General features: G+C 42.1%; 1 protein-coding gene across 3 annotated transcripts in view; it reads right to left on the reverse strand.

Moving 5' to 3' along the window:
• Positions 1-22500, reverse strand: part of LOC103045221 (SH3 and multiple ankyrin repeat domains protein 1) — an 84102-nt gene that overhangs the window by 12488 nt on the left and 49114 nt on the right. For 2 of the 3 annotated variants that reach the window (XM_049480361.1, XM_049480363.1), the window contains exons 3-21: positions 21964-22167; positions 21155-21226; positions 20360-20468; positions 19974-20125; positions 19206-19373; positions 17904-18020; positions 17175-17252; positions 17005-17071; positions 16461-16630; positions 15466-15593; positions 14607-14731; positions 14276-14389; positions 13417-13495; positions 6926-7008; positions 4793-4917; positions 3125-3260; positions 2434-2514; positions 307-333; positions 156-215 (exon numbers count right to left, since the gene is read on the reverse strand). In XM_049480361.1, coding sequence (XP_049336318.1) covers positions 156-215; positions 307-333; positions 2434-2514; positions 3125-3260; positions 4793-4917; positions 6926-7008; positions 13417-13495; positions 14276-14389; positions 14607-14731; positions 15466-15593; positions 16461-16630; positions 17005-17071; positions 17175-17252; positions 17904-18020; positions 19206-19373; positions 19974-20125; positions 20360-20468; positions 21155-21226; positions 21964-22167 — 2095 coding nt within the window. The remainder of the gene's footprint in view (positions 1-155; positions 216-306; positions 334-2433; positions 2515-3124; positions 3261-4792; positions 4918-6925; positions 7009-13416; positions 13496-14275; positions 14390-14606; positions 14732-15465; positions 15594-16460; positions 16631-17004; positions 17072-17174; positions 17253-17903; positions 18021-19205; positions 19374-19973; positions 20126-20359; positions 20469-21154; positions 21227-21963; positions 22168-22500) is intronic. The other variant, XM_049480362.1, reaches the window with a different exon arrangement.

The following is a 22500-nucleotide window of genomic DNA, read 5'->3' on the forward strand; positions in this document are numbered from 1 at the left end:
TCTCTACTCTAGGGAATAGACAAGCTGCGTCTGTGCTTTTGCACATCTCTGTCAGCAGTGTTTAGAAGCAGTTCAGTTAGAAGCAGAGTCCACAAGTATTTGGACACAGTGTGTTTAACGGTTTAACGTTAGCTTAACGGATAAACAGGTCTTACTTAGAGCCATTTGGTAAACACTCCTCTTCTTATCAGGAGGCTGAGGACCCTCCGACTGATCTGAAAACACAACACACACACACACACACACATTAACAACACACACACACACACACACATGTAGCCTTTAGCACTTTCACAATCACTGTACCTGGCTTCTTCTTCCACGGTGAGGCAGCTGTAACACAAAACACAGTTCTGAAATACTGATGTATGATTTATCTGGTTGTGATACAACATAAAAAAATGAGACCCTTTAAAAATAAACCTCAATCTAAACTACGCCATAAGTTTATAGTTGGTAAGATTTAATGGTGAGCCTTTGTGAAGCTCACACACGTATCTCAGACAGTTCCGCACAAGTCTGATTAAATCTACAATCACTTAAAAGAATTAAGATTAAAACTGGATAACATATTGATCATTCTGAATACTGATTAATATAGAGATTTATTTATTTAATCCAGAGGAACACAATATACTATAGGATAAAACTCCTCCATATTCTTTCTATACACACACTTTAAACACACTCTCTACACTCTACACACTCTCTCTCTACACACACACACACACACAATCTACACACACTCTACACACAGTAAATGCCAGACTGAAACAGTCCTGATTATCACAGCAGACCTCTGCTACCCTGGGAATCGCCACCCTCACCCACACACTGAACTGGCAGCAGCAGAGCTATTGTTTCTAACTGAAGAAACCCAGCCTGCTGCACTCAGAGCAGCGCTAACGCTAATGCTAACGCTAACACAGGTTAATACCAAATACTGAAAACCAAACAGAAATGGAAGTATATGTATATGAATGTATATGAAGATTCTATTGGTCAGTTCACCATGAACACATAGCACAACACGCAAATAACTGATGCCTTTATAAAATAACAACAATACAACATTATGACGAGAAATAAATGAGAAAATGATAACACATACCTTTCTCTACTGAGAGCAGAACCCGGTCCAGAGATGCAGAAGCAGAACCAACAGAAACATCAGAACCAACAGAAACATCAGAACCAAAACCATCATTTACACAGGATTAAAAATTATAGATCATTAAAGTCTCAACTGTTCTCTAATTCAGCGAGCTTGTTCCTCATAAAGATCAAAACTTGTCCAGATCTTCCTGTGGGTGAGGGGGGTGAGGTGGGTGAGGTGGGTGAGGGGGGTGGGGGGGGGGGGGGGGGGGGGGGTGATGCTGCTCTGTGTATGTGACTGAAACTTGTTTATTAAACCAGGATTGTACTTTATCCACCATCTATACTGAATACCTTCCTTGATTGGTCAGGAATTTGACCTGATTGGTTACAAAGCTAGATTTGACTGATAGGAAGTTTGACTTGATTGTTCCAAATCTAGATTTTATTGGTCGGAAGTTTAACCTGATTGGTCACAAGTCAGATTTGATTGGCCGAAAGTTTGACCTAATTATCTCAAGTCAGGTTTGATTGGTCGGACGTTTGACCAGCTTGGCTGGACGTTTGACCTGATTGATCCAAAGCCAGATTTAATTGATCAGAAGTTTGGCCTGATTGGTCCAAAGCCAGATTTGATTGGCTGAAAGTTTGACCTGATTAGTCACAAGTCAGGTTTGATCGTTTATTAGTTTGATCTGATTGGTCCAAAGGCAGATTTTATTGGTCAGAAATTTGACTTGATTGGCCACAAGTCAGATTTGATTGTTTGGAAGTTTGACCTGATTGGTTGAAAGCTTGACCAGCAAAACTGTATAAGCTGAGACAATAAATTCAGTGTGGAACCATCTGACTAACAGATCTGTACTGGTTTATCAGACTGGTTTATTAACACCATAAAAGAGTCATTCCTGGGTTAAATACTACTAGCCAAGCCTAATTTGAATCCAGGTCTAATTCTGGCTCAAGATCTCATCTCACATTCGGGTTAAGTGATGCGTGGGTCATCACCCGCGCTGGTGAGTATAACAGTAAGTATAACAGTCCGAACAGCACATTCGAATACCCCAACTGCAGAGTATAAACAACAGTCAGCCCAATTCCACCTGCATGATGTAGAGTCTCAATTCTTCTTCTTGGCCTGATTCTTTAAGCTAACTGGGGAGAATGTGTCTGAGTAAGATCACAGCAGATACTACAATACACAAGCGCAGCTGCAGCTTCAGCTTTTAGCATTAGCTTTTAGCATTCTTTATTTCTACACAGTAATCTATTCCTCTACCTGAACTACAGACACATCTGAGTTTTATACAGTAAAAATTGTCAGAATGCGAGTCGTACCCATCTCCTCCAGCTCTGAGGTCATGGATTTGGAGCGCAGGGTGATGGCCGGCGGCGTCAGTCGCTTGGTTTGCTGAGGAGCTGAATCAGAGAAAATCATGTGTTTAAAAAAACACAAAATACGTTATTCAGTAACACACACAAACACTGCGCCCAACATCTTTCATTATATAGTACACTATTAGGGGGCGTGGCCAAAACTAGACCTATTTAATAATTACTATATGACATAATAAGATTGTACTATACTGATTAGAAGGCCTTATTCACTTGTTGGTGCACTATGTGTGATAAGATCTGTTCTAAACCAAACCCTACACACTACAGCCCATATATAAATATTGATTATTTCTGAACTCTTAAAACTTTATGAATATGAACTTGTTTTCTTTGTATTATTTGAGGTCTGAAAGCTCTGCATCTTTTTTGTTATTTCAGTCATTTCTCATTTTCTGTAAATAAATGCTCTAAATGAGAATATTTTTATTTGTAATTTGGGAGAAATGTTGTCTGTAGTTTATAGAATAAAACAACAATGTTCATTTTACTCAAACATAAACCTATAAATAGTAAAACCAGAGAAACTGATTCATCATAGTGTATTATAATGTTATTACATAACACTAAGTGGCTTAGTGCATTACACAGTGAATTAACTTTAGCACTAATGAAAAGAGATTATTTTTCTGACCTTTCTTCTTAGGAACTTCCTCCATCTCAGGATTGCGCGCCACCATCACCACCTTCACCATGAGGCTGTTCCCCCCCTGACGGATCATATTAACCACCTGCCTGTGGCCCACCTTCACTACATTCACTCCATTCACCTGAGAGAGAGAGAGATACAGACACTGATTAGATACAGACACTGAATAATCTACAGGCTGGTGATATGTAATATTATTTATTTATAGTGTATTTTGATAACTAATAATATAATTGTTATTATTTTCATTAAGACACTGATAAAGACATTTTTCACTTTAAAGCCGAAGAAAGAAGTTCCCCTGAGTTATTGTATGTGGTATAATGATGAACTCTGCCCTCTGCTGAACAGAGACAGTATCACAACTCACTGCACACAAAACACATACTACAGTATTTTACCACACAGAGACTCTACTGTACAGATACAGCTGGTACTGATTCACTTCAGCTCAATTTAACCAATTAAACAAAACCAATCAGCTCCTACTATCAACATCAACAACCTGCAGCTGCTTATTATTATCTATCAGCACTGAATACTGAATTAACCCTGAATTAACCCTGAATTAATACAGAATTGACCCTGAAGTAACACTGAATTAATACTGAATTAACGCTGAATTAAAACTAAATTAACACTGAATTATTTGATTTATCATAAAAACACCAGTAAGTAATTGTTAAAACATAAATAAGTCTTTAGTTACCTGTTCGGTATCATTATATTCGGATGGCCCATTACAGATGCTTCATAGATGCTTAACTAACATTCAATCTTAACGTTTTCTGGGTGCCGCCAGTCCTGCATTACTTTTAGCCGCTGAAACGGAATCAGAAGTGAACTGGTGAGGAGCTGGTGAGGAGCTCTGTACTGGTTCTAACCCAGCAGCTCCTTGTTCTCCTGGCCGGTGGGGTGAATGTGAGCTGAAGCTGGATGTTTTATAGACACTCCGCTGGGATTATCTATGCAGTGTAAAGACAGCTCCTCCACTTCAGACTGACGAGCTGCTTTTGGCTGCAGCAGGTTGACTAGCCGAGCGCACCAGTACCAGCACCACCCTCTGATAGGAAGTGTGAAACTGAGCGAAAAGAACACAGAAGACGTGAAGAAACACTTCGGTGGATCTGCTCCGACTGAGACTCAACAGAAACCATCAGAAATCAATTCAGCGTACTGCTGAGTTTCAGCTTTAGGGTTTACACGGGTTTGTAAAATGTTGGGAAAAAGAAATTCCCAGTGATAAGCGTAGTTCCCAACGTTCTCCCCATTTAATCAGGTCCAAACACCCACAGCTATCTACAACAACCCCAACACATGATGCTACCAGTGCTGGATGGATATAGGCTAGAACAGACCTCCTCTGACATTTACTCAAGAACCTCAATCACATCTTCTCAAACTGCTGCTAATCCACCAACACTGGAGCTCAACACACTAATAGTGCTCTGCTGACTCCTGAGCACTGACGGAGGGCTGTGGAATCCCCAGGGATCTAAATTCCTACTTCATGATGATACAGCCAACCACTCAAGTTCCCTACATATGAACGGAGAAGGTGAGTGGAAAAATTAGGTAAAATTAGAAATAAAAAAAAATATGATATAATAATACACATCCCAGCCTCCCAGCATCATACATTGCACCACTCACCTCAATCAAGAAGTCCCCCATTCGCAGTCCCACCCTCCAGGCCACGCCCCCTTCGTCCACAGACTCCAGATACTGCAGAGCGGGAAAAGCAGGAGTCGGAGTAAACTCCTCAATGGGAGTCTGAGCTACAGAGAGAAAGCAAGAGTGGTATTAGTGAATATAGTGACTCTGTATTGTAGTAGAGAAGTGGGCGGAGCTTCTTCTGGACATGGTGAACATAAGGCTTGTGTTGTGTACAGTAGTAAAGTAGTAGTAAAGTGGTATTAGTGAATATAGTAACTCTGTATTGTAGTAGAGAAGTGGGTGGAGCTTCTTCTGGTCATGGTGAACATAAGGCTTGTGTTGTGTACAGTAGTAAAGTTGTAGTAAAGTGGTATTAGTGAATATAGTAACTCTATTGTAGTAGAGAAGTGGGCGGAGCTTCTTCTGGTCATGGTGATCATAAGGCTTGTGTTGTGTACAGTAGTAAAGTTGTAGGAAAGTGGTATTAGTGAATATAGTAACTCTGTATTGTAGTAGAGGAGTGGGCGGAGCTTCTTCTGGTCATGGTGAACATAAGGCTTGTGTTGTGTACAGTAGTAAAGTTGTAGTAAAGTGGTATTAGTGAATATAGTGACTGTATTGTAGTAGAGAAGTGGGCGGAGCTTCTTCTGGTCATGGTGAACATAAGGCTTGTGTTGTGTACAGTAGTAAAGTTGTAGTAAAGTGGTATTAGTGAATATAGTAACTCTGTATTGTAGTAGAGAAGTGGGCAGAGCTTCTTCTGGTCATGGTGAACATAAGGCTTGTGTTGTGTACAGTAGTAAAGTTGTAGTAAAGTGGTATTAGTCAATATAGTAACTCTGTATTGTAGTAGAGAAGTGGGCGGAACTTCCGGACATGGTGAACATACAGTAAGGCTTGTGTTGTGTACAGTAGTAAAATTGCAAGTGGTATTAGTGAATATAGTAACTTTGTATTGTAGAGAAGTGGGCGGAGCTGTCGGACTGACATGTGTTTCCTGTTTCTCAGGTGTGCCTGTGTTAGACTGACTGTATAAACAGGTAATAGCTATAAAGAACAGATCTCCTGTTAAAGAAAAAAAATACATGAAGAGCAGATTGATGTCTGCAAAAGAAAAGCTGCTCTGAAGCTGAGAAAAGAGGGAAAATCAATCAGAGGAGATCAATCAACTGAGCACCGAAAACCAATAAACTACTGGTGCATTAACAACCACACCTTACACAGATCAGCCAAGCATCCCACACAGATACCACAGCAACCCATACAGATATCACAGCAACACATACAGATACCAGAACAACCCACGCAGATATCACAGCAACCCAAAAAGTCACCACAGCAACTCATACAAATAAAAATACAACAACCCACGCAGATACCATAGTAACTCATACAGATGCCACAGCAACCCACACAGATACCACAGCAACTCATGCAGATACCACAGCAATCCATAAAGTCACCACAGCATCCCACTCAGATACCACAGCAATCCATACAGATATCACAGCAACCCACACAGATACCACAACAACCCATGCAGACACCACAGCAACCCATACAGAACCCTATAGCTTTTAGTAATCCAGGTTCTGTTTGGGATCTGATGATGGTCAGGTTTGTATTTTGGAGTCATGTGGTGAGCACTTTAATCCTGCCTTTGACCTGGACTGAAGAGTTCACAGTGTAAACTGCAGGTGTGATTGATGATCTGAGGAGCATCTCATACAGTGACAGTCACTCCTAGTAGTGATAGGAGAAACTTTAACAGTGATCTCAGTGATATGTCCAGGACTCCGCTTCAGCTTTAACCTACAAGTGTAGAGCTACAGGATCTACAGGTCCAGCTGTAGCAACATCTGTGGATAAATCTGCTGCAGGATCCATACAGAACCTGTAAAGCGTCCAACCCCACCGTCTCAATCTCATTTTATATCCAGGAAAATCTTCTGAGACGTTGTTGAGTCGAGGCCATGCTGTCTAAAATCTTCGAATGAGTATCCAGCTACTTTAACTTTCACAAAATGCTGACATAGATATGCAAATGCACACACAGGTGGATAGTCCTTGTAGTAGACAAGTACCGTCAATACAATAGGACAAGTGTGTGTGAATGTGAGTGTGTCTCACCTTTAGCTCCACGAAGCACAAAGCCGAAGCCCTCATTCTCTTTCTTCTGCAGAAGAACAGACTTCTCCTTGATGATGTAATCACTGACAGAGAGAGGAAGAGAGAGTGTGAGAGAGAGAGAGAGAGAGGGTTAAGATAAGGATAAGAGTGCGTTGATGTGACAGTATTGTGTAGTTTAAGATAACACCGCCCCCTGCCAGTGAGCTACTACATCATGTTGGAGACTACGGTTCAGTTCCCAATCTGAGTGACTAAATGCTGTGCTACACCAATAAGAGTCCTTGGACAAGACTCCTAACTCTACAACTGCCTTCTTTAATAAGAATAACCTTGTAAGTCACTCTGGATAAGAGAGTAAATGTAAATGTACTGTAACATTATAATCACCACAATCAAAACCATCTCTAGAACATATGGAGGAACCATTGACATCAACTGTGATGCAAAAGTAAAAAGCATGAGGAAGATTTACTGATAAGAAACAAAGTTGAACTGAAGAACCTTCCTTAGAGCTTAAGGAAGAATCTATTGATAGGAACTGGGTTTAAAAGTTTTAAATGTTACGTTACCTAAGTGCACATTGAAGAACCCCCAAAAGGAATCAAGGCTTAAAATGAGAACCTTCCCAAGTACCACTGATAACTGAGATTCAAAAGGAAAAAGTATGAGAACCACTGATCTACTGGAAGAGCTTGAGGAAGGGCTATTGATAAGAACGTGGTTTAGAAGCAACCGGATCTAAAAGGCTTAAAAGATGAAAAACTGTAGGAACCAGTTCCAGAAACTGAGATTCAAAAGGAGATGTTACGTGACCTAAGTGCACATTCAAGAACAACTGAAAGGAACTGGGGCTTAAAAAAAAAAAAAAACTTAAGGACCTCCTCAAGTACCACTGATAACAACGGAGAGTCAAAGGAAGATTCCTGATAGGAACCACGTTTATATAGAACTTTACTGATGATCCAACCAATCAGTATTTCAGTATTCAGTCTCTCATCAGTTCTCAGTATTTAATCAGTATTCAGTGTCAGATCACTAATATTTGATCTGTATTCAATATTGGCTTCACATTATCAGATAACTAATCAGTATATGATCAATAATGTGTGTATGATCAGAAATTAGTATCAGATTAATATCTTATACATCATCAGTGTTCAGCATCAAATCAGTATTAATACTCAGAATCACATTAGTACTAAGAGTCTGATTCAACAGTAATAAATTAATATTCGGTATTAGACCAGTACCAGTACTTAGTGTCAGATCAGTACTCAGAATTAAATCAATACTCTCAGACCAGTACTCAGTATCAGTACTTAGTGTCTTATCAGTATGCAGATGTAAATGAGTACTTTCAGGTCAATACTCAGTACATGGCTAATTAACAAGGTAGACCACCTTGGTGAAACTAGTGATGCTTGTAAACCAAATTGGCCTAAGCTAGACATAAACAAAGATAATTTCATTTTAACTGTTGAAACTTGTGCTTATAAAGCATTTTGGTAAAGCTAGTCATGATTGTAGACCACCTTGGTTCAAGCTAGCCACACTCAAAAACTTTATTACTTAGGCTTGAGCTTATAGACCATTCTGATCAAGCTAGTGATGATTGTAGACCAGCTTTGTCAAGTTGTTCATGCTAGTAGACCAAATTGCCTTAAGCTAGTCATGAACAAATAATTAATTGCTAAAACTTGTGCTTATAAGACATTTTGGTGAAGCTAGTCATGCTTGTAGACCACCTTCATTAAACTAGACATACTTAGAGACCATGCTGGTTTAAGGTAGCCACACTCCAAAACTTCAATACTTAGGCTTGTGCTTATAGACCATTCTGATCAAGTTAGTGATGCTTGGAGACCACTTTGACTCAGGCTAGTCATGCTAAAAGACCAGCTTGGTGAAGCTAACCATGCACAAACACTGGACCACTTGCTTGAACCCTGGCCATGCTGATCATGCTAAGAGACTGAATACCAAACACACCACAGCCATGCTGGTCTACCAGCTGAACCACTGTTTCCAGCTTCAACTGTCCAAACTCACACCTCCTACACACATCACATATCCAGGTGTTTAGAGAGCGAGCTAATCAGAAGGGGTTATATCTGTTCTGAGGCTCAGTCTTCGGACTGAGATCCAGCTGAAAACATGACCACAGATCTAAAGAACATCTCCACCCACCCAGAGAAGACCAAACACAACAGGTGGAGGGGCTAAAGCTCAGCTCCAGTGATGCACGATGCTACAGACCAGCATCAGCATCAGCACCAGGTTAGCCATGGTGCTTCATCTCAGCCTGGTGCTACAGCTGATCTAGCGCTCGCTGCTACAGCTGTGCAGTAGCCACAGGTTAGCTACGACACAGAGCTACAGGTTAGCGACGGCGCTGTGGAGGCGTTCCGCTGGGTACGGGCAACTCCCGGAGAGCCCCCAGCTTCCAGACAGCCCTGCGTATCTACCGACGGTTCTCCGGAAACACACACACACACACACACACACACATTTCTATACATGCTAGATCATATTGAAGTATTAGCATCAGTATGAGCATCTCTGCTTGTGAGTCACACACATATACATACATATATATCCTACATATATATATTATACACACCAATGTATACATACATACAGTATATACACACACTGACGGAGGGAAACATGACTCACACACACACACAGGGAAAATGCAGCAGCTGTACAGCTGCAGAAACACACACACATACACACATATACACACACACACACATATACACACACACATATATATACACACACATTTATATAAAACACAAAGGCGTACAATTGGCTTTTCAGTCAAACAATCCATAGCCTCTTACAAGCATGCATTCATCTCTTCCTCCCGGCTTCTCTGCTCCTCTCTCTCCCTCTCTCTCTTTCTCTCTTTCTCTCTTTCCCTCCCTCTCTCTCTCTCCCTCCTCCCTCTGTCGTTCTCTCTCTCCCCCCCTCTCTCTCTCCGCTGCGGAGCCGTGTGAAGAAAGGAGCCGGTACCTGTAAATGAACCAGACGCTGCGGTTTGAGGAGCTGAGCGAAGGCCAGGAGGAGGAGAGGGAGAGAGGGAGAGATACGCTCTCTCCATCCCCACATCCCCCCATCGCCATGCCGCCCCCTCCTCCTCCTCCGCCTCCTCTCTCTCCTCCTCCTCTCCTCCTCCTCCTCCTCCCCCTCTCCTCGCTTGCCTCGCTCGCGCACACACACCGGGAGAGGAGAGAGAGAGCGAGAGAGGGGGAGAGAGGAAGAGCGAGGGCCGAGCGAGCCCAGACCCTTCATCATCATTCTTCAGACAGAGAAGAGAGGGAGGGGAGAGAGAGAGAGAGAACAAGCACTGCGACAGCGAGCGAACGAGAAAAAAAAAGAGAAAAAGGAGAGGGGGCAAAAAAAAAGAGAGCGAGAAAAGGAGGGGGCAGGCAGAGTGAGAGAGAGAGACAGAAGGTCCATGTCGTCCACAAACTCAACAACCCAGCAATGAGGAGTCGCTTCATGACGAGACCTCTCGTCTTCAGGATGTTATTAGGAGACAGGACCTAGTCCCGTACCTCGTCCCCCACAAACACATGAACCTTAGTTCAGACTCTTGGTTGAAAAGTTGTCACACTCGTCCCTCACATCCCACAATCCTGTTCTATAAATGTCCAACTTTCCTGACCCCTACAGAACATTTGGGACGACCAACTAAGAGTCAGAACCAGGGATCATGTGGTTGTTACAGTTTGTACGTTTGGTCTGGCCTGTCCTGGTTTCACTCTGCAGTTCAGCACCTGAGCCGACTGAGCCGATTTTACACCAAACTATTTTCACAGAGAAATTTCCAGAGTCGTGATAAAATCATCTTTTTAGAGTCGAGCTGCAGTTGAGTTGTGGTGGCGTCTTCTCGATGATTCAGTGTAAGGTGATTAGGATCGAAGGTTTAAGTCAGTCTTTTTCTCGTCCTGCGTTTAAAGAAAATCAGCTGTAATTAATATAATCATAAGTCTTGAGACTCTGTTCATGCAAACAGTAATGTGATCAATGACAACAACCAATAGGAGAAGAGCTACGGGAAGCCACAAGGCGAGCGCAGGAATGTTTGCAGAGCAAGAGAGTCTTTTTGATGTGTCTTTCCATTTATAATAATAATAAAAGATATAATTAGTCTATAAAAGTCTTTTCAGAGCCTTTTTAAAGTCATCTAGTTCATGGTTAGCGTTTTCACACCTGTAGTTGTGAAAGTTTCTATGATCCGGATCAGTTGATGAGTTTGTTTGTTTGGAGCATTTCTCCCTCTGTTTGGTTTGTTTTCACACAGGCAGTTTAGCTCAAATAAAAGGAGTATATTTGACGTCTGGGTCGGATCGAGAGATCGGATCACGTTCTCACCACAAGAGAACCAGCGCTCCAGAACTCGTTTAGGACCGAGATCACCTCCTGTAGCAGGTCTTAGATCGGTTCTCCAAACCACCGTGCTGCCAATCGAGAGGAATGAAGAGATGCTGAGAGTGGGGGAAGGAGGCGGCAAACACGAGCTGTGTTTATACTTATTCAAAACACACACATGCAGATACACACACACACACTGATACAAACACACACTGATACACACACACACTGATACAAACACACACTGATACACACACACACTGATACACACACACACTGATACACACACAGAAAGAGAGAGAAAGGTTAATCAAGACTGACTCATACTTTTCTTGAATTTCACACAAACAGATTTATACACTCACGCCAGTCTGAGCCGCGTTACCATGGTGTGAGATCAGACAGGTATTTAACACACACACACACACACACTAACACACACACACACATTATACACACACACACACACACTAACACACACTCTTAAAGCACTGATGCTGCACTCTGGAATGGTCTCGTTCTCTTCTGTGGCTCGATCGCCCAGCAGGCCCTGCGTAGGCTACCGGAGTGTTACTGCACTCTCGCAGCGATACGTCAGCGCCGTGTGTGTGTGTAGTGTGTGTGTGTGTGTAGTGTGTGTGTGTGTGTGTGTGTGTGTAACTCAGGATCTGGCTGTTAAACAAAGTAAAATGGTCTGATATGAGTTTCGTAAACACACAGGGGCCGTTATTGTCATAGAAACCGATCCCATGCTGCGTGAGCTACACCGCTAAACTGGCAAAGAGCAGCGAATCAGATTCAGCCGGCCAATCAGCCTCGGATACACACACACGCACGCACACACACACACACACACACACACCTGTTTTAAGATGCCAACACTTTCTCACACTGTCATAATTAAACATAATTAGGAATGTATTATTAATATTAATAACTTGAATCAGTGTTTTTTAACCTGTACCATGCCCCCTGGTGGACCACAGTGGTACTGCTAGTGGGCAGTTCGCCCAAAATCAGGTCGAGCTCATATGCATGAGGTTTCAGAACAGTGAGGACGTTTCTGTAACTCAGTCTGATCAGTCGCATTTAGACTCAATTCTCTTCACCTCAATCTGCTGCACAAGGTGACCTAAAAACCAGACAAACTGATGACTGGACTGCTGTGTCCAGAGAGACGTTCAGTCAGAAATGACAGAATATTAATTTTAGAGTCTGGAGCATGTGCAGAGAAAGCGCTGTGATGGAAGAGCAGAGTTAGCGAAAATGGGCTTCTGTCTGGTTTAAACAGCAGCAGAGCTTCTGAATATATCTACACTGATGGGCGTGGTGTTCTGGAAATGAGGTGTGTTCAGGTACATTTCTGGAGTTTTATCTTGTTTATCTTGGTAACAGAAAACACAGGAGCTCCACTGACTGAATACAACCTAGACAGACGCCAACAGTCAGACGCTCATCGCTATCTCGGTAACACAGGCGCCGTGCCGAGCGGAGCGTACACCCCCACTTATTACACACACATGAACACACAGCAGCACAAACCCAACTTTTACATCAACAATAAACAGAATAGTAAATAAAATAACATTGCTGTTCCCGTAAATGAGCTGCTGGAGCTCCTTCACAGCGTCAACCAGCAGCTCAGTTTCCTCTGCTGAGAAGAGTTTGTTGAACACGTCCAGGTAGCTGCACCGTTACAATAGCAATCCACCAAAGTCAGAGCTCACCTGATCTACTCTTAAAGAGAATGATGAACAAGAGACACTCTGATTGATTTATTTCACTTTATGCCCAAAATTAACCACACCCATCATTAATTAAGAGAATTAGTACATGACTTGCCGAGCAAGACGTACTTTTCACGTCGTTACAATAGCAAAGACACTGAAACACTGCCCTAAATCAAGATGCACGGTGCACAGAACAACATTGTTCTTCTCTGGCCACTACCTACCAACAGTACAGGAGCAACATCAGAAAAGTCTACGGGAGATTACAATTACAATTTCTACTGCAGGAGAAATAAAGAATGCAGGATTTTACCAAGAGAACTATTCACAATTTCTACCCTTCACCCTCACTGGGTGTGTATGTGCTGATAACCTCACCTGGGGATCTCCAGCCCATCGTAGGTTCCTACAGTGTAATGGCGGAAGAGCTTCCTCTTGGCCTTTTCACTGCGACTCTCTGAAACACAGGTGATGATGTGCAGGTAAGTTAGTGAGCACTGGTGGAATTTATTAAATATTACACTCTGTTTAAAACACGATTAATCGGTTAATTGGTTGGTGGTCGTTAACAAATTCAGCGTTGGTGTGATGGCAAGAGACACTGTTCACACCCACTATACTATGAGTTTAGTGTGTTTGAATGAACAGTAAACCACTGGTCTACAGTATTATCATTTAATATAATAAATAGCAAGTAGACAGCCTCTCAGTAAGTCCTTCGTTCTTATGTTCTTTTATTTTAATTATTTTAAGTTTCTCCCATTTTCCACCCAATTTATCTGGCCGACTGTCCCACCCATTAAGAGTGAAGACTAGCACACGCCTCCTCCGATACATGTGAAGTCAGACTCCGCCTCTTTTTGAACTGCTGCTGATGCTGTAGCATTGTCGAGTAGCATCACAGCGCTAACACTCGGAGGAAAGCGCAGCGACTCGGTTCTGATACATCAGCTCACAGACGCAGCCTTGTGCTGATCCACATCACCCTAGGAGTGATGAGGGGAAAGAGAGAGCGCCATCTACTGTACTGTACCCACCCAGAGAGAGCAAGCAAGAGAGAGCTCCAGCAGCTGATGGCACTTTGGACCGCTGGACCAATCGGTGCCTCCTGTGTCCTTGTGTTAATTGTGAGTTTGTTCCTTAAGGTAACTGGTCAAAAGCTTTCTTCCCAAGAGCCCAGCTCCATTCTTCTCGTTGTTGGTTTTGATCTGTAGGTGTTTAGAGTGAGGGAACATACCTGGTCTCTGTTCCTGATTCTGGGGAAGCACTTCCTCTACACACTCTGAGGGGAACCAGCCGGTACGACCCTTCACTGTCCCCTCCCAGAACCCCCCCTCTCCAACACTCAGCACTGAGAGAGAGACAGAGAGAGAGAGACAGAGAGAGGGAGAGACAGAGACAGAGAGAGAGAGAGAGAGAGACAGAGCGAGAGATAAAAAGAGACAGAGAGAGAGATAAAAAGAGACAGAGAGAGACAGAGAGAGAGAGAGAAATAGGTTACAGAAGGTGTTTTTAATAACAGTTAACAGAGTCCTGCTACAGTCCTGTAGAGGATGATCAGGTCTGACCTTTAACCTTGTCCCCCTTGCTGAAGCTGATCTCTCGTTCTCCCTGAGCAGAGTGAGATCTCGTCGCTATAAAAACTCGTCCAGGAACGGCACTGTATAGCCTCCGCCTCTGACCTCCACCCGCCCTGCAGAGACACACCACCCAGTACAGCACCAGCTTTACTCTACTGTAGTATATCTCCGATTCTCTACTAATGGGTCAGAACCCCAAAGTGGGTCACAGACATGTTCTGGGCGGGGCGTGGACAGCGTGTAAAAAAAATATATAATTTGTTTTAAAATATTAAAATAATTAATGCTCATCTGATTTTGTACTCGTCTGCAGAGACGATAGATGTAGTTGTTCGAAATTATTGGGTTTTTAAGGGCTTTTTTTCAAAAATAAAACAGTTTTGTTCGTATTCTATAAAAGTGGGACGCGGCTTAATGAGTCCCAGGCTGAAATTGATTGAGAATATATATAACCTTTAGATCAGTTCTCCTCCACCATGATAACTCTTATATAAGCACTGGTATCACTTCAGATTTGAACTATAGATGCTCATCTGACAATCAACCTACATTCAACTTAACGTCTATAAAATGTAATGTAACAGACCTTTACCTGTATACAGGCTACAGGTGATACAAAACCATTTTTCTCCGTAGTAAAATTAGTTATGTATATTCTCAAATGTAGTGAAGCGGTTTAGCTGTTCACTCTCTCTATATTCCACTTTATGAATTCAGATCAGTTCCAAGAAAAATCAAACCTGAATTTTGCATGTTTGAAAATAAATATAAAAAATAGACAACTGTAATGAAACAAAAGGTTTGGAGGATTTTAAATGAAGCCTATAATACTGTACTATACTCTTACCCCTGCCGACCACGCTGTTTCTGCTGTTTGCTCTCGGGTTCCCCACTTCGCCCTCGCGATGGAGAACGGGTTCGGGCTCCCCGGGGACTGCTGGAGCTCCTGAGCGCAAAGGACGCCCGACGCTGAGCCTAAGAGAGACAGACAGCGAGAGAGAGACAGACAAAAAAGAGAGACAGAGAGAAAGACAGACAGAGAGAGATACCTTGTTCACACCTGCGGTCCTATATTACTTTTCCTGTCGTTATGATAGCGACCACACACTGACATGCCCTAAAACAAGCTAACGGCTTGCCTACAGATAACACATGACTACTGGTGTTTCAATGTGTCTCTTGTGAGCGCTTTATCACATGATTTACATATTACATCATTTCGGCTGGAGGCGGGGTCAGAGGCGGGGTCAGAGGTGGGGCTAGTTACAGTAAGATTCTTAAGATTCTATTCTGATATCATCCCTCGTTCCTCACATTCACTCATTTTTTATACACAAGCCCAAACCATAGATTCAGTTTCTTTACAGCCAGCAAAATTTCTACACTCATCTATACTATATTTTAGTTGTTTTTTCATCCCTCGTTTCTCGCATTAACTCCCATTCATTTTCAACATCAACTCCAAACACCTTCAGGTTTACTTGCACACCTGCAATTAAACTGCATGTACTAATTTAGAGCAGGTCTCCAAGCTTTAACCCATGGCTATAATAACCAGCACTCATTTAGTCTCATTTAGTCATATTTTAATCCCTCGTTCCCTTATTCGTACCTATTTGTTTGTGCAGTGATTCTGCGTTTACTTGAGGAAATGCACTTTTTGTGAGTTTTATTGTTGTTATTTCTATTATTAATTTTATTATAGGCTTTGAGAACGGTTCCAATGCATTTCTCAGCCACAGTGTCACAGAGGACACGCCCCCTACCTTTACTCTAACCTAGACCTCAGAATGAAGATACTGAGATTACTGATAAAACAGAACCCATTGGGATGAGACCTACCTGTGCAGGTGCTGTGATGGGCGGAGCTACAATGTCCGAGGATGTGGCCATTGTATTCTCACTCTTTGCCCTCAAGAGAGGGTGTGGGTGGGGGAGGGGCATAGACACAGGCACAATCCACCCACTCTCCATTCGCTGAGGGGCGTATTTAGGAGACTCCAAAAACGGAACTGATAAAAAAAAGAGGAAAAAAGAGAATCACTGGCCACTTTATTAGAAACACCTACTGTAAACATTTAATTAAGCTTTCACTGGCCCCTTAAAATATTAGTGTTGTTACAAAATCATTTATTGTGGAAACTAACAAGATACATTTGAGAAACTAAGCAAGAAATCATCCAATCAGGATTCTTTTCTTAGTAGTAACTAGAATGATACAGCTCTCTTATTGGCTGGGACTGAATGTTAGAACTAGGGGGACCACTTTAAAATAAGGCTCCTTTTTAAAGGGTTTATAAATAGTTTATAAAGCAGTTTATAACTGTTATTAATTATGATATAAATACTTTATAAACCTTTAATAAGCAGTTACAACACAACTCACCTACATCTGCATCATTATGATTTTTGATTATCTCTCCAAGTTCAAAATGGCCGGACATCACTGCAACCTGAAATCACACACACACACACACACAAACACACACAACAACTGTTGTTTCCATCACTGTCTTAATGGCCTGTCCTGAGGTGCTGGACTGAACACAGTGTTACCTGAAAGGGGGTTTGGCCATGCTTGTTCTTTATCTCCTTATTGGCTCCCCTGTAGAGGAGGACCCGGACACAGCTTTCCTGATTGGACAATAAAAAGACATCAGTCTTCAGTGAATTTAGTGTTGATTTTCTAGGCTAACAAACAAATGCTAATAAATTACAGCTGCCTGACTAGACCCATCTATCACAAGGCTATGTATTTTGGGAATATCTTGTGTGTGAAGAGGGGGGCTACACTCTAAAAATCTTGAATCTTTAATCTACACTGCTGTAGGCTTAATAGGTGGGGCTAATGCTGTATTACATGTGAATTTGGGGTTCAGAATTTCCTAGTTCTGAGCTGATAATTTGAACTGCTGCAATCACACATCAACAGAAACCTATTAATGAGTGGCAGTTTCTTTATTATAATGTTTTGATGGTCTGTTTTTGCGACTGCACTTGAGGATTTGTTCAAAGTTCTTGAAAGTTTTCTGTTTGGACTGACCTTCATTTCTTCTTAAAGTATTTTTTATTTACTTAGTTAAGTAGTTCTTGCTTCTCATAATATGGATTTATGGTGTTTCCAAACCTTTAACTGGTTTTCAACTTTTTGTAGACACGGTGTATACAATTCTAAAATCTAATTGTGATAGTATAGAAAAAGCAATGATGGAAAAACACAATTTATGTTGTGTCCTGACTTGTGACTGGTACTGTATATTAAAACATGCTTGTGTGTTTCTTTACCTTGTTATACAAGGCGCTTATGTGCAGTGCTGTGTTTCCTGATGCATTCTGGGAAGTGGTGTCTGCTCCATAGAACAGCAGGTGCTCTAAATGTTGGGCAAAACCATTCTGGCAGGCCTGAGAGGGGGATCAGGGCGAACCAAAACCAGGTTAGAGAGGGAAAAGAAAGAAAGAGACACTACCATCAGGAGAGGGAAGAGACAGAGGAAAAGAAAAACTAACCAATAGAAAAAGAAATAAAAAGAAAAAGAGAACCAAAAGAGGATAGGAGTGAGTGAGTTGGTGGGTAAAAGGAGGGAGGAGGAAGAGAAACAAAATTAATAAGAATCTGATACTGTAGGACTCGCTGGACCCCACCAATTACCACTTAACCAATTCATTAATTAACACCTACATAAAAATCAGCATGCAGATATACATAAACAGTTATAAGTGTCGGCTCACTTCACACTGGATATTATGCCACAAGAGGGCGTCATATTGCTTTTACCACTGCCTTATAAAAACTTTCAGAGGCTAATTTTTGGTAGTGCACCTCTTAGTGAGAGATTACTGACTTCATTTTGGCCAGTTGACAGACTTCATTGGACTGATAGAAACAGGACGATGGTTTTAGAAACTGGGCGTGATCTAGGCCATCCATTTGTCATCCAGACAACTGGAACCATATATTCTTCTGTATCCAGATTCTTTTTGGGATCTGAAGATGGTCAAGTTTGAGTTTGAAATCTCATGCTGAATCTTCAATCCTGTCTTTGACCTGGACTGAAGAGTTCACAGTGTAAACTGCAGGTGTGATTGATGATCTGAGGAGCATCTCATAAAGTGACAGTCGGTCACTCCTAGTAGTGATACGAGGAACACTAACAGTGATCTCAGTGGTTTGTGCAGAACATCCTGCAGATGTGTTGCCGCCTCTCATAACTGACATAACTGATAGCAGATTTTGTCTCCGTGCACAGGGACTAAACTAGAACCTTCTATTAGATACAGCACAAAAAACGAATTTCTATTATCCTATTACTCTAATACTGTAATCACTGTAACTTCTTTTTGCCTTGTTTTCAATTTGTCAATGACTGTATACAAACATGACCACACAGGCATGCAATTAGCACCAGTGATAATTGGTGGGGTTTAAGCTCTAATTATTTGTTAAGTGCATTTGTATCATATACATTAGTGATTCTAACCTGTGTGAACTGGCGCCTACTAGAGGATCCTGACATAACAGCACTTTCATTCATTCCAATACTTCACCCAGACCACTCTCTCTCTCTCTCTCTGAATACACACACACACCTGATGGGACTCGTCCCAGCCATTCTCATCTCGGACCCCCAGCCGTGACCTGAAGTACAGCAGTGTTTCACAGCAGGATGTATCGCCCCCTGTCAGTACGGAGTGGTAGAGCGGAGTTAGGCCACAGCGATCCTTATAGTCCGGAGAGGCTCCCATAGACAGCAGAGTCTACAGAGAGAGATAGAGATCAGAAAAGAGGCCAATTTAATACATACTGCACTCAACACTACGAGCTCTATTTTAGTGGTCTAAAGGCAAGCCGTCAGCTGAGCAATATCCAGCTTTATTTAGGGCGTGTCAGTGTGTCTTTGCTATCGTATTGACAGAAAAATATAGCTTGCACGGCTCAGGCATGTACTAATTCTCTAATCAATTATTTACTAATTAGTCATGGGTGTAGTTAATTCTGGGCGTAACGTGAAATAAACGTGTCTCTCTGTTGCTCATCGTTCTCTTTAAGAGTAGATCAGGTGAGCTCTGACTTTGGTGGATTGCTATTGTAACGGTGCAGCTACCTGGACGTGTCCAACAAACTCTTCTCAGCAGAGGAAACTGAGCTGCTGGTTGACGCTGTGAAGGAGCTCCAGCAGCTCATTTACGGGAACAGCAATGTTATTTTATTTACTATTCTGTTTATTGTTGATGTAAAAGTTGTGTTTTTGCTGCTGTGTGTTCATGTGAGTGTGTGTGTATAAGATGTGAGTTTGTGTGAGTGTGTGTGTGTGTGTGTGTGTGTGTGTGTGTGTGTGTATTAGTGTGTTAGTGTACCATTAGTGCTGCATGGTTGTGAGCTCTAACTGCTTTGTGCAGTGGGGTGAGTCCGTCTCTGGCTCTGAAGTCGTGATGGGCTCCATTCAGAACCAGCACCCGAATCCCCTCCACACTCATACCCCCCAACACTGCCACCGTCAGAGGAGTCTCTGAGAGAGACAGAGAGAGAGACAGAGAGAGAGAGAGAGAGTAATAGTTATATGTTGGATAAACATAATTTTATAGCATTGAGTTCATAAAACCTCCAAACCAATTCCCCTTTTCAGGCTCCGCCCAGTAATATGTTTCCATGACTACTGTTGCTCGGTTACTGTACTGTATCCCACATCAGTTGCTAAGTAAGAAAGGTGGGCGGAGCCTGCAGCAGGTGTGTGTGGTCTCACCGCCGGTCTCCGGGTCGTGGTAGTTCGGGTCCAGGCCTTTCTCCAGAGCTTTACTCATCTTCTCCACAGCGCCACCCTGAACATAGTCCAGGAACTTCTTCAGGTTAGCCTGCAGGGGGCAGCACACACACACATTTCATACACATACACTCACAGTCTCTGAGAATGTCCTCAGTGTGCCCTCCTATCTAAATGCCTTTTGATATTCATTCATCATTCTGCAGATACAGGTTACATTAAATTTCTATTTAATTCCTCATCTCCTCATCATGAACTGACCTGTCAATCAGACAGAACTCTTACTGATAGGTTCATATCGTGTATAATATACACCACTGATGCAGCTGAACTGTGGAACTGGAGCAGTCTGTTATACTCTATTCTATACACTTTCAGAATTAACCAAATAACTATTTTATTGGAATCTTATATAGAATCTTATATAGAATTGTATATAGTTATATTTTACTTAGAACTATTAAATATAAATACTAGGAATATTAAATATAAATACTAGAAATATTAAATATAAATACTAGGAATATTAAATATAAATTCTTTTTATCTTAATTCTGCATGTGTAATTCTGTTTTATTGTACAGCAGTTTGGTTGATTTTAAAATTAGCTCAATTAGCAATTGACTTGATTTGACTTATAAGATAACACCTCAAAACTTATACACAAAGGTGTTGGCCGTCCCCGTGCTTTCCCATGACTATCAAACTGTGTGTGTGTGTGTGTGTTTTTCGTGTGTGTGTGTAGTGTGTGTGTGTGTTTGTGTGTGTGTGTGGTACCTTGGTGTGTAGCTTGGCTAGTTGTTTCTCGTCCAGGTTGGTCTGTTTGTAGACTCTGCTCTTATACCTGAACTGTGTGAGAGAGACAGCGAGAGAGAGACAGAGAGAGAGATAGAGAGAGAGAGAGACAGAGAGAGAGAGAGAGAGACAGAGACAGAGAGAGAGAGAGAGAGACAGAGACAGAGACAGAGAGAGAGAGAGAGAGAGACAGAGACAGAGAGACTAATAAATCAGAGAGGAATTAAGAGTCAGTAATCAGATGTTTACAGCAGTCAGACTGCAGTCTGGTTCTGGTTAATATGCATCACTGTAACCCCAGCGCGACCCCAGGGAACAGTCTGGGAACAGTTTGAGAACAGTCCATAACCGGAGTAAATATCTTCATTGATTACAGCAGCATTTTTAGGGTTTACTGTGAGGAACACACTGTAGAACCTGCAACTTTCATAATTCCCCAAATCCAGCCTTGTTTCCCATAATCCCTCATTCCACAGAATCAGACTCTTCCAATAATCCAGCCCTGGTTTCCACAGATCCAGCGTTCCCCAGAGTCTCGCCTTATATTCCCCACAATCCAGTTCAGTGTTCCTCAGAATGTAGTGCTGATCTTCCCAGAAGCTTTGAACTATATAGAATCCAGTCTGGTGTGCCCCGCTCCCAAAATTTCCCAGAATCCCTCCCTGTACCTGGGGTATTCTGGGGTCTTCACGCTTGCAAGAACACATATTTACGAGCTCCATCATAGTGTGTATAAATGTGTTTAGGTGTGTGTATATGTGTGTATGTGTGGTGCAGGTGTGTTACACTACCTCCAGGTAAGGCACACCCTTCTCGAGGGATTGTGGGTATTCTCTGAGGGATCGCTCCTCCTCCAGGAAGCAGGCGTCCCGCCCCTCTCCGGCCGGCTGGAACAGGCCGTAATTATAGACGTCCCACAGAGATTCACCCAGAGAACACATGACCTGCTGCTTCACACTCCACACCGTTGCATCCGGATCAAACCGCAGACACTTCTGCACATACATATATATATACACACATATATACACACATATATAAACATACACACAGAATATATATCAGTCAGCATGTGGAATGATCAATCACAAACTGAGGCCCAAAACACAGTTAAACATGAAATACGTCTCTACTGTTTTAATTGATTAGTTTAGTTTTTAGTTCAATGGGTTCAATTTCAATCTGCAGCCATGGGTTCAATCTCAATCTGCAACCATGGGTTCAATCTCAATCTGCAACCATGGGTTCAATCTCAATCTGCAACCATGGGTTCAATCCCAATCTGCAATCATGGGTTCAATCTCAATCTGCAACCGTGGGTTCAATCT

Source organism: Astyanax mexicanus, chromosome 6, assembly GCF_023375975.1.
Source record: "Astyanax mexicanus isolate ESR-SI-001 chromosome 6, AstMex3_surface, whole genome shotgun sequence".
Lineage (NCBI taxonomy): Eukaryota > Metazoa > Chordata > Actinopteri > Characiformes > Acestrorhamphidae > Astyanax > Astyanax mexicanus.